This window comes from Suncus etruscus, chromosome 10 (genome assembly GCF_024139225.1).
Source record: "Suncus etruscus isolate mSunEtr1 chromosome 10, mSunEtr1.pri.cur, whole genome shotgun sequence".
Lineage (NCBI taxonomy): Eukaryota > Metazoa > Chordata > Mammalia > Eulipotyphla > Soricidae > Suncus > Suncus etruscus.
Window position 1 is genome coordinate 73,102,334 of NC_064857.1, and position 12,508 is coordinate 73,114,841.

Genomic DNA, 12,508 nt, shown 5'->3' on the forward strand with positions numbered 1-12,508 from the left:
CTCTGTTCAGCTTTTATGGGACACAGAGCAAGCGCTTGCTCTGTCTCCCTCTAGCTGTCCTATTAATCACTACACTCAAGCCAGCTGCTCTTGGAGGAGCCCCATCTCCCTGCTCTCAATGTAGATCACAATTAAAAAATCACAGTCACTCACTGCAAATGACAAATGTAAAATAATTAGCACTCCAAAATCTAGCTTTATAAAACATGTACTGTTAACCTTTGAGGGTTCTACTCTTTTTCTCTTACGTTTTTTTTGTTTGTTTGTTTGTTTGTTTGTTTTGGGCCAAATCCATTTGATGCTCAGGGGTTACTCCTGGCTAAGCGCCCAGAAATCGCTCCTGGCTTGAGGGGACCATATGGGATGCCGGGGGATCTAACTGCTGCCCGTTCCTTGGCTAGTGCTTGCAAGGCAGACACCTTACCTCTAGCGCCACCTCATCGGCCCCTTCTCTTACGTTTTTTAATTTTCATTTGGTGTGTGTTAAAAGAGAGGTAGTCTTATACGGCAAATATAGTCCAAACTCTATATTTTAACAGGGAAAGTAGGGTGTCGTCTTACACACCAGAAAATACTGTAAGTGTAAATGATAAGGGAAAGAAAATAAGTTTGTGACTCTTTTCTTTCTTTTTTGAATTTGTTTTCTTGGGCTACACCTGTTGGTGTTCAGGGATTACTTCTAGCTTTAGGCTCAGGCATTACTCCTAGGGACCTCATGGGACCTTATGGATTGCTGGGGATTGAACCCAAGTCATCCACGTGCAAGGCAGGAATGTGCTTTACCTGCTGTGCTCTTGCCCTGTGACTCTTAACATTCAGTATTATTATATGTTTTTTAGGTCAAGGTCCTAAATATGTAAAAATTTTTATCAATCTGCCCCGATCTATGGATTTTGAAGAGGCAGAAAGAAGTGAGCCTACTCAAGCTCTGGAACTAACAGAGGATGATATTAAAGAAGATGGCATTGTCCCACTTCGATATGTGAAGTTTCAAAATGTTAACAGTGTAACTGTAAGTACTGATCAATAGTTTAATGGGACTATAAGTAATGGTCCATTTTGTCTTTAGTTTCCTACGTAGATTTCAAATGACCTTTAAAGAAGTTATTTTTCCATTCAATTTAAAATGATTGAAGAATAAAGTTAAATTTCAGTTCTTCAAAAAATTTTTATTTATGGGCCCTAAAAAAGGAAGAATATTAGTTTTGTAAGATGAGGGCTGAGGAGGGAGTTTGGTGAATACCAAATGCTTGACTGATTGCATTTCTTTATGGATTGTTTGTAGATGATTGCATTTGTTCATTGGAAAAGGTTTTTCAATTCTTTTAGGTAATCTGTCAAGGTCTGCATCACTACGTGGTGACAGGATCAAATTTTATGTACTGTGTTTTTACCTCAGAATTTTAACCTCTGTTTTATATTAGGACACACGAAGCATGCCAGCTTTTTTTTTTTTTTAATATATTTTTTATTTAAGTAACATGATTATAGTTGGGTTACAGTCATAACCAGAACACCCCCCTTCACCAGTGTAACATTACCCCTCCCCCCTTCCCCCCCTGTCTGTATTCGAGACAGGCATTCTACTACAGTTATTTGTTTTTAAGTTCAGTAAGTTGCATTTTTTTCCTTAAAGGATGAGTAAAAAAATATAGTAAAGGTGTGATAGTGGCAATCGCCGTTGTTTGCATAGGTCCAGAAAAATGGGGAAAATGGAAAAAAATCCTTTTTTTTTTTTGTGTGTGTTTTTTTGGGCCACACCCGTTTGATGCTCAGGGGTTACTCCTGGCTAAGCGCTCAGAAATTGCCCCTGGCTTGGGGGGACCATATGGGACACCGGGGGATCGAACTGCGGTCCTTTCCTTGGCTAGCACTTGCAAGGCAGACACCTTACCTCTAGCGCCACCTCGCCGGCCCCGGAAAAAAATCCTTGACCTGATTACAAAAAGGCCTCACCCCAGAAGTTTATTGGCATAAGACCGACTCTGGGTTCCAGGCATACCAGTCCATCCAACCCGAGTCATTCTCCGTGGTCCCGGTGAAACTTTTTCACACTTTAGCTATTGTTGGTATCAGATTCTTATATTTAAAGACTCTGGATTCTGTGCATTTCTTTCATCGATGTTAGGCTGATGTGGAGCATCCTCTAGTTTCAGCATACCATTAAATGCGGAGCGATCTGCCCTGCATGCAAACTGTTGCTGAGTCGTCTGGGTGTTGGGATCACTCTTTGGAGTAAGTCAATACCAAAGCAGTGGTAGGTCTTCCCTGGTAGAGGCTTGGATCCTGGTAATGTTATAAACAATTGTGGTTGTTTCCATAGATGGTATCCATTGTTCAGGTGTGTGTGGGCGATGCCCATTCTTCTGAGGCCTAAGCCAAATCATTATGCCAATGTTCAGGGTAAAAGGCCTAATTATACTACCAAATTTGTGTTCCCATCTCTATTAGATAAGAACTTGTTTGCATATGTATTTCCCATTTTAATGTGCCTAAGCAAAAGAGAAGCAATGCCACAAGATATTGTTGGTGCATCTGGGGACCGACGAATAAAGTCCAATATTCCCTGTAACTTGGTTCAAACATGAAATCTATACAGAGATACTCTTCTACCAGTATTGCTTATAAAACAGATCTCAAAGGGGGAAAATCAAACAATCAAATAACAAATCCAGTGGGCAAAATTGTCACTATATGAGAATGTTCGAAAAGAGTTATAGATGTTAAGGGAATACATCTGAGATATACAAAGGAGATATGGTGTCTCTTTTATGTTTTAGAAATAGTCAAGAGGGAGGGCGTTGTTTCCGTGACACCACTTTGGTCTGTTATTTGGACAAGCGAAGAGCACATGGAGCCATGTCCTCCCCTTGTTGCTTGCTGAACCTTCTGACTCCCCGAGAGGCATTTGCTTCCTAATTGCTGGAAGCTGAAAGTTTGCTAGTCCCCTCCCAGCCCCTTACAGGAACAAGGAAGCCTGGGGTCTCTTTTAAATTGCACTTCGCCGGAACCCACTTGCTGGGACCCTGAGCAGGTGTCCAGGAATAACCCTGGGGATGGGGAGGAAGGAGAGAGAAGGCTGTGGGGGGCAGCCGAGGCTGCATCTTCACCTTATCTTGGCCAAAAAGCCTACAGCATGGAACCTTGTCATGATGTGTTGCCTGCTGAAGCTTCAGGCTCCACCCAAAAAATTACTGTGAAAGATATGTAATTCACCTTGGCCAAAACAAAAATCATTAGTATAGAAAAATGGTTAAATGTGGGGTAACAAGAGATGGGAGTGAGGGAGGAATAAAACGAGCTCCTGGACGCCTTTCAGATTATGACAAGCAGATGAAACACAGTGATATCCAAATTTTTGTCACTGCGCTAGCCCCCCGCACAGTTTCACAATGGACAGGTTTAATAAGGAAACTTCCCTGGTAAGTCCTAAAGCCAGAACCTATTGTGCTGCTATTCCCACCTCGCTGGCTTGCCCAGCCATGTGGCCAGGAAAAGCCCTGGAGTACCAGAGGAAGGAGGTAGAGGGGTACTGGGGTGATCTTTGTCCCGCACCCCTTCCTAGGCCTGGTTAAAGAGGCCTTTGGCATGGCGGAGGGCTGCCAAATGCCATGCTGGCATGCTAGCTTTTTTGCGCAATAATAATGGAATCAAAATGACATGGATATTTGGATATTGGGCTATCCATGTTTTGGAACATGGATAAATGGATATTTTGGGGAGACGGGTCTTGGATCATACCTACTGTTACTGACGTTGACTTCTGTCTTGCTTAGGAGTACTCCATATAGGGTGCCAAGGATCAAATGGGTTGGTGAGGTGCAAGGCATGTGCCTTTACCCTCATCCTGTCTCTCAAGTGCCAAGTTAGTTTGTTTGTTTTTTTGTTCACACCCAGTGGTGTTCAGGAGTTATTTCAGGTGGTACTCAGGGAACCAATCATATGTGTTGCTTAGGATTGAGCCCGGGTCAGCCATATGCAAGGCAAATGCCCTACGTGCTGTGCTGTCTTTCTGATTCTGTAAATGAGTTTTTGAAGGCAGCGTGTTTAGATTCAAGAAGCTTTATAAATAATGTTATCTTGTCTTATAATCTATTTTGTCTTATAGTTTTGAACAGATGATTGGTTCAATCCGAGGTGAATCTGTGGTTACCTATAAAAACAACAAACTGCTGACTCCTGTGTGAAAATGAAAGAAAAAAAACTATGGTTTCCATATCAAAAGATATAATTTCCCCTTTTTCTATTTTTAATTCATACCCAGTAATGCCAAGGAGCACTTAGCCAGGAGTAACCCCTGAGCATCAAACGGGTGTGGCCCGAAAAACCAAGGGGCCATAAAATGCTGGGCCTTGTGCATGCTAAAGCACATTTTTCTCCAGCCCCAGAAACAGCCTCTGTTCCTGGAGGCAATATTTCTTTTATTTGGGGAGGGGAGTGTTTGGGCCACACCTGGTGTTGCTCAGGGCTTATCCTGGCAGTGCCAGGGATAACCAGAGTCAGCTGTGGTGCAAGTCAGTTATGTCTCTTGCCCAAGATCCTGAATGGGGGGGAATCCTGAAAAGGGAGGGGGAGAGCGAGAGAGGTGTGTGTGTGAGAGAGAGAGGTAGAGGTGTGTGTGTGTGGGGGGGGGGGAGAGGTGTGTGTGGGAGAGAGGTAGAGGTGTGTGTGTGTGTGTGTGTGTGTGTGTGAGGGAGAGGTAGAGGTAGAGGGGTGTGTGTGTATGTGTGTGAGAGAGAGGTGTGTGTGTGTGAGAGAGGTAGTGTGTAGTGTGTGTGTGTGTGTGTGTGTGTGTGTGTGTGTGTGTGTGTGTGTAGCTTTTCTGGGCCCTACTTCCAAACATGTTGAGTGAATTTTATTTTTGCTGGTCCCCAGCTGATGTCGCCGGATGCTGAGCTCTGTTCTGGCTATGCACTCAGTCTTCAGACTTGATCTTATGTGCTTGTCGATTCTGGAAGGTTCTGTCTTCTGAGCCGTGGCTCTTGGGGATGAATTCTCTGTGGGAGTTCTGGTCCGAATGAAGTTTGGATTAATCCTTACTGGACCGGAAGGGGTTTTCACTAATCATCAAATTGATCAGTGTTTTAAAGCATGTTTATAAAAAAAGATTGTAATTGAAAATGTTCTCTTTCTTTTTTTGGTAGATATTTGTTCAGTCCAATCAAGGTGAAGAAGAAACAACAAGAGTTTCATATTTTACTTTTATTGGAACTCCAGTCCAGGCAACAAATATGAATGATTTCAAACGAGTAAGTTTGGGTCAGTGATAGTGAAGAGAAAGTAAAGAATAAGATTTTAAAGAAAGAGTCATAAAGATTCTAAACCATCTTAGCCTAAAAGGTGAAAGTATTTCAGTCTGTTCTCTAGTTACATTTGTTCTCCAGCGTAAAAAAATCTTTAAGAAAGATAATTATGGGGGCCGGCGAGGTGGCGCTAGAGATAAGGTGTCTGCCTTGTAAGTGCTAGCCAAGGAAGGACCATGGTTCGATCCCCTGGCGTCCCATATGGTCCCCCCAAGCCAGGGGCAGTTTCTGAGCACTTAGCCAGGAGTAACCCCTGAGCATCAAATGGGTGTGGCCCGAAAAACCAAAAAAAAAAAAAAAAAAAAAAAAAAGATGATTATGGGGGCCAGAAGAGTGGCGCAAGCAGTAGGGCATTTGCCTTGCATGAGCTAACCTAGGATAGACCATGATTTGATCCCCCGGTATCCCATATGGTCCCCTAAGCCAGGAGCGATTTCTTAGCCAGGAGTACCCCCTGAGTGTCACTGCGTGTGGCTCCCCAAAACAAACAAACAAACAAACAAAAAAGATTATCTTCTGATAGGGTATGTATTAATGACAGTGGAATGTAAAAATAAGGACTTTTAGAAAGGATTTGGGAAGGTGGAAAAATAGGAATAAACTAAGTTGTGATTTGAAAGTAGGATTGAAAACTTTGATAATATATTTTTTAAATAAAATATATAAAAAAAAGAAAACTTTGTTAATCATTAAGATTTTGATGATTGGGGTTTTTGAGGAAAATATTTAAAATTACTTGAATAATATAAATAAGTAAAGATACTTTTATGACCCTAGTTATCCAATGTCAGTTGCCTTCAGATCATGCTTTTGTGCTAGTACTATCATGTGTAAATGATTGATTCACAGTGGGCAGTTTTGATGTTTTTGGGGGAAGGCCACCCTGTAGCATCTGGGCTTACCCTTGGCTCTGTACTCAGAGATCACTCTTAATGGTGCGTATGTGACCATATGTGGTGGTGCGAATCTGACCCATGTCAGTCAAGTGCATGGCAGGGATCCTACCTGCTGCATTATTTCTTTGGCCTCCCTGATTAAATACTTTTCTATACACCTTTCTTTAAAGGAAAAAAACTATTTTTTTTTTATTTTGGCGGGGGCACCTGACACTTCTGAGGGCTTACTCCTGGCTCTGCCATAAGGAAGGGGTGCTGGGATTGAGCATGGGTGGGCTGCTTGCAAGGCAAATGCCCCACGCCTATAATATGGCTCCAGCCCCAGAATAAAGATTTGGTAAGGTATGGGAACCATTAGGGAGGAAACCATTTTGTACGCTTTTATAAGCTATATCTAATTGTAACGGTGCCTTCAGGTGCAGCTAAAATACCCACCCACAGTTCGAAACTGCGACCAGTCTCTCAGTACAGACCAGATATGGTCCATAGATAGACTTGTGGCTATTATAGTTAGACTTGTGGAAATCAGTGTTACTTGAAGGCTGCATGTATCCAAAGGACTCTGACAGTGGAGGGGAGGGTTAGAGATGAGGGTACCCAAAGGGCTGCCTTTGCCTAAGGAGGATCCCAGAGTAACTAACATTCGACACACCTGTTTGGGGAATCGGAGATAAAATACTCTGAAAAGTCTTCATTCTTTTTAATATCTACAGAGCTGTATTTAATTAAAAATTTGTAAGATTGCATAGTATGGATGAGCTTATAGAATGGTATATTATTTTACAAAATGGCTAACCTTGGCAGTAGCTATTTTAATAGGTCATTTCTCAACTGCTATCTTTCTGACTCCCAGCATTATTTAGTTTGGGGAACTCTGGAAACCGATATGTACTTAAATCTGTCATGTCAAATGTTTGACATATGTATAATGACAGGTCAGAAGAAGCAGAGATTAAACATCTACATTTTTATGATATGAAATACGCTGTACTGGAAAAATGTGTGAGCGACAAAGACATTTTGGCTGCCTGCTTTGTTACTTTGCCTGATTGAATTAAATGCCATGAGATTTGGCTTTGACTCTGCCATAGCTTGTCTTTAGTTTAGTTTCTTTCTAAGATCTATTTAAATTCTATTATATTTCCTCATGAGTAATTTGCCTTTTAATTTCTCCTCATCTTGTCATTTATGCTCTTTGATTTCACCTTCCTCCCAAGTAGACTGTCTTGTTCTGAGCCTGCCATTTGGTTGTAGTTTTCTAATGTTCATTAATAATGGTACATCTAAGTCTCTGTCTCTACTTATCTGTTTCTAATCTCTTCCCTTCGCACGCCGCCTTCTAGCTGAGTCTTTCTCTCAAGACTCTTGTTTAAGTAAACATTATATACTAGTATATACTGGCTCACACTTATCGTCTTGTTGTATTGTCACGCATGCTTCATCGTTTTTTTTGTCATGGTTCATGTAGCCTTGGGAAAACTTCATTGTATACTTGTGTTAAAAGGAAAGTTAAAAGTAGAAATAAAAACTCAGTATATTTATAAAAATTGCTTCACTCTTGAAGACTCCCTAAAAGGATTCAGGGTTTCCTACTCTGGTCCACACTTTTGAGAAATCCTCTGAGAATAATTTTAATGAGATCATGGAATTTTCCTTGGTGTTCTGGACTTGTTAATCCCTTTTGTTATGGGATTTGGGAGGCATCCAAGCAATGCACAGGAGTACTGGGGGCAACTCCTGGAGAGACCCTGGCTGGTCAGTGCTTTGACTGATGATCTGTTTTTATTTTAAATGTTTGACTAATTCTTACTGGATGAATGATTGGAATATATGTTAATATTGTATCATATTTTATTTTAGTAGTTTTGAAGAAATCTGCTTATCTTTTCTTCTATTATCATGCAGTAAGCTGATACTTCCATGATGTTTTTGTGTGTTTATTTGGGGAGCTATATTGGACCACACCCAGTGGTGCTCAGGGGCTAGTCCTGGCTTTTGGTCCAGAATTGACAACTGGCTGTGCTGAGATGGTCTGTGGGGCCAGGAATCAAAGTAGGGTCAGCCTATCACCTAAAAGTATTACTATCTCTGGTTTTCTGATTTTTCCTTTTTTTACATTTTACTGTTAAATTTAGTGTAAGAAGGGGCCGGAGAGATAGCACAGCAGTGTTTGCTTTGCAAACAGCCGATCCAGGACCTAAGGTGGTTGGTTTGAATCCCAGCATCCCATATGGTTCCCCGTGCCAGCCAGGAGCTATTTCTGAGCAGATAGCCAGGAGTAATTCCTGAGCACTGCCGGGTGTGGCCCAAAAACCAAAAACCAAAAACCAAAAAAAAAAAAAAAAATTTTTTTTTTGGCACTTATATAAATAATCACTTACCAAAAATAAGAAATGAGATAGAAATAATGGATTTGACCCTGAGCAATGCCGGGTGTGGCCCAAAAAACCAAAAACCAAAAAAAAAAAAAAAAAAAAGAAATAATAGATTTGTGCTATTCCTATGACACCTATGCTTGCTATTATCATCCTTGTCTGGATTGGGCTTCTATTAGTAAAGGTTAATGAATAGTAATTTGGAAAATAAATAAAAATCAAAGTTTAGTTTAAGGCTCTCTAATTAGGTATTTTTTGCAAATTTTCTAGCTTTGTGATATTATACTCTTCTCAACAATGGCTGGGAAAGAATATTTTAAGATGGAAGAAGGTCTTAAACTTGGGAAGAAGAAATGGTATAAAGGAGCAGACAGCGATGGTAGTCTGAGTAGAATGGGGCATAAGGGGTTCAGGAGTAAAGCAATAGGACAGTGGGTAGGGCATTTGCTTATTAGCACATGGTTGGCCTGGGTTCAATTCCTGGAACCCTTTATGTTTTCGTGAGACCCATCAGGAGTGATCCCTAAGCAACCCTGGATATGGCCCCAAAGACAAAACTCAAAAAAGAATGGGGTTTAGGAATTTGGACATGGAAGTTGGATGGTTTAGGACTCATTCAAGGATATAACACATCAAGTCAGATATAACACATCATTTCCTTAATCTGAATTTGAAAGGAAATATGTGTATAGTGATTAAAATTTTCAGGGGCTAGACTGGTGTAGGGCCTCTGCCTAACTTAGGAAAGACCGCAGTTCAATACCCGGTGTCCCATATGGTCCCCCAAGCCAGGTGTGACTTCTGAGCACATAGCCAGGAGTAACCCCTAAGCATTACCAGGTGTGGTCCAAAACCCAAAAAAAATTTTTTTTCAAAATAAGTCTTATTTTATCATTTTAGGGAGGAACGTTTATATCTCTATTAAGAGAACTACATGTAATGGTTTTAAGTGAATGATAAAACAGAATTAGCATTTTCAGTGTACATTTTTCTGTTGAATAAGCGGTTTCGAGGTAATTTTAGTTTTCTAGTTAGTCATCTTATGTAACTAAGATGACAGCAACTAAGTTAAAACCTAGGAATTTTGGATTTGAATAAAAGAAGTTTTAGGCCACTTTGCATGCAGTCACACTTCATGTGTTTATACGTTGAAGGCTTGGTAGACTAGAACATACCTTCTACTTGTATTTTGGCTTTTGCACCATTTTGCACAAATGATAACATATACTTGGGCTATTGCTGAAAATGGATTATTTTTTGGCCCTGCCGCATGAGATGCTTGCCATCTGATTTGGAAGTAGATGTTTTCTTTGCTAACAAATGCTCGTGACATGAATTGTTGCGTACGAAAGCCTTAAAATATAATTGTAGAAAAATTAGCCAAATTGTTTGGGCTTCTGCTTCTTAGGGAATGAAGTGCATGGAAAAAGCAAGAGCCAATTTCCTATCACTATGATAAAAATACTTTTCATAACTGGCCATTCACCATATCAGCTATTTTGTAACATTACTGTCTATTTATTTTTCAGCTTTTTTAATCCAACTCAAACGAACTAAAAACAGAAGATTAAAAAAAATGAAGTAATATAAAGATTGACTTTGTCTCACTCTCCTTCCTTGCTTCTCTGCTCATCTAGTACCACTCACCTTTCCCATATTCTCGCCAGTGTTGGTACAAGATTTCTACAGCTTCTGCCCTCCGGATCAGCTTCTTGTTATGTAGATTTCTTCAACCAGCTCTTCTTCAAATCTCATTCTAGTCATTCTTTCCAGTGACCCCTTTTTGGTCATTGTTGTTGTGCTTCCAGGGATGGAGACCAGGGCCTCACACCTGCAAGGCTTGTGCTCCATCACTCCAGAGCTCCCCAGCACACCTTTCAGTTGGCTGGTTTTGTTTTGGCTCCAATTAGGTGCTTTGCTTTCATGACCATAGAGTGTAACTGCATTACTCACCTGACTTTTATTGTTTTTGTTCTTTTTTTGTTTCATTTTCCCATCTACTGAATTTTGTACATTTTGAGCCATAGTCTTGCAATTTAACTTAAATTTTATAAATGCTTTTAGATTTAACTAGTAGTTGGATGGTTGGATAATTTTTTTCTTTTTCTTTCTCTTTCTTTTTTTTTTGGATACTAGGATCCTCTCACTACTTTGTGCCTAGGGGGTGTTGCTCCTTGTGATGCTTGGAACCATGCAGTGCTAGTGATGTAATCAGAATATCTCATAGAGAGCACTTTCTTGGTTCTTTGAGAGTCTTGGATTTTTTTTTTTTAATCTAAGGTTTTAATTTTAGTTGTTAGGGACTACAAAATTGTTTTGGAAATTAAATTCAGTTTTATTGATTCCTTTGATACTAGTACAAAATACTGATTAAACTATAGTTGAGAGACGCTGCTTCCCCCACCCCTTATTGGAACTATTACCCACAAGACTTTGATGATTAATGGTGGGCATATCCTTGGTTTGTTCGCCCTTGTATGGACTGAATGTGAGTTTGAGTTAGATAGCAACATATATCAATGGACTTTTTACTGAATGAATATTTTTGACACCTAATTTTGATGTACCTAGACCTTTTGTTTGAATTGTAATACAACAACGTAAAAATGAATAAAGGTTTGGTATGAGAAAAATCCGATTGGTATGCTAAATTTTTTCTTTTTTACAGAAAGTACACATTGGCAAGTTGAGAGTTATCAACCTGTGAAACAGTATGCAGATTTGTGTCTTCTGCTGTATCACATCTGCTAAAATTTTAATTTTTAATCTTGGTTTTGTTTTCTGTGCCTAATCTAATAGTTTTGTGTTTTGTGTGTTCCCAGGTGATACATAATGATCAATAATGCTTTCAGTGTTTCTCTGCTAAATTCATTGGGACATAGATAGTCTCCCCTCCCTATCTTTGAAGGCTCCTCTACGCTATTAAAACCTGAGCCTTAACTCTCTTCCATATACACTGTGATGGGACTGTTTCCGTAGCATCTTTCTAGCTGTTTGGTCCTTTTAACACATGGTTTCATGAGATTAGAGGGGTGTAATTTAAAATAATAAAAGTGGAGTAAAATTGTGTGGGTGATGTAGGGAATCTACCCCTTGAGATGGGAAATTAGTGGTGTTTTTACACTCTTCTTTCATGCATTGTATTGACCTTATTATGTTCTATTTAGACCACATAAAAATTTCAAGACCTTTATGTGTTTTGTTTGACATAGGTAGTCAGGCAGTACCATTTGCAGTAATAAATTTCTAGATGGAAATTACATGTCTAATACATTATCTAGAAGTGACATTTCTAGATATTAAAATATTTTGTATGCAAATATATATTGCTTACACATTTTGTTCTTTAGAGGCTTTTCTGCTAGGTGAATACATTAGCTAATGGTAAATTTTTAATTTAAATTTTACAGTTAGAACATAACTTTAGAATCTTCCCACAGAAAATTTGTTTCTGGGCCTGGAGAGATAGCACAGCAGCGTTTGCCTTGCAAGCAGCCAATCCAGGACCAAAGGTGGTTGGTTCGAATCCCGGTGTCCCATATGGTCCCCCGTGCCTGCCAGGAGCTATTTCTGAGCAGACAGCCAGGAGTAACCCCTGAGCACCGCCGGGTGTGGCCCAAAAACCAAAAACCAAAAACCAAAAAAAAAAAAAAAAGAAAATTTGTTTCTAGTGCTAGTAGAAAAAAACTAATTTGTTACACTTTTATGTCATCACATACAGCAACAAGGATAGTTAAGAACAAAACTCCAGTAAAGAATTTTTCTTATCATTGACAACTTAATTCTGTCGATTTTCAAATATTAGTTTGTAGCAACTAGGGTTTTTTTTAAAAATGAAAACTAGGAAAAACCAGTCACTTTTTATCTGTTTTCATTGCCTGTCTACATATTGAGAGAAAAGTCTAGAAACCTGTCATCTTGGACATGAAGACAC

At 39.7% G+C, this 12,508-nt stretch overlaps 1 protein-coding gene across 1 annotated transcript in view; it reads left to right on the forward strand.

Moving 5' to 3' along the window:
- TXNL1 (thioredoxin like 1) overlaps window positions 1-12,508 on the forward strand; it is a 38,345-nt gene that overhangs the window by 25,174 nt on the left and 663 nt on the right. Inside the window, exons 6-7 of the mRNA XM_049782169.1 lie at window positions 840-1,012; window positions 5,145-5,249. Of these exons, the coding sequence (XP_049638126.1) occupies window positions 840-1,012; window positions 5,145-5,249 (278 nt within the window). The remainder of the gene's footprint in view (window positions 1-839; window positions 1,013-5,144; window positions 5,250-12,508) is intronic.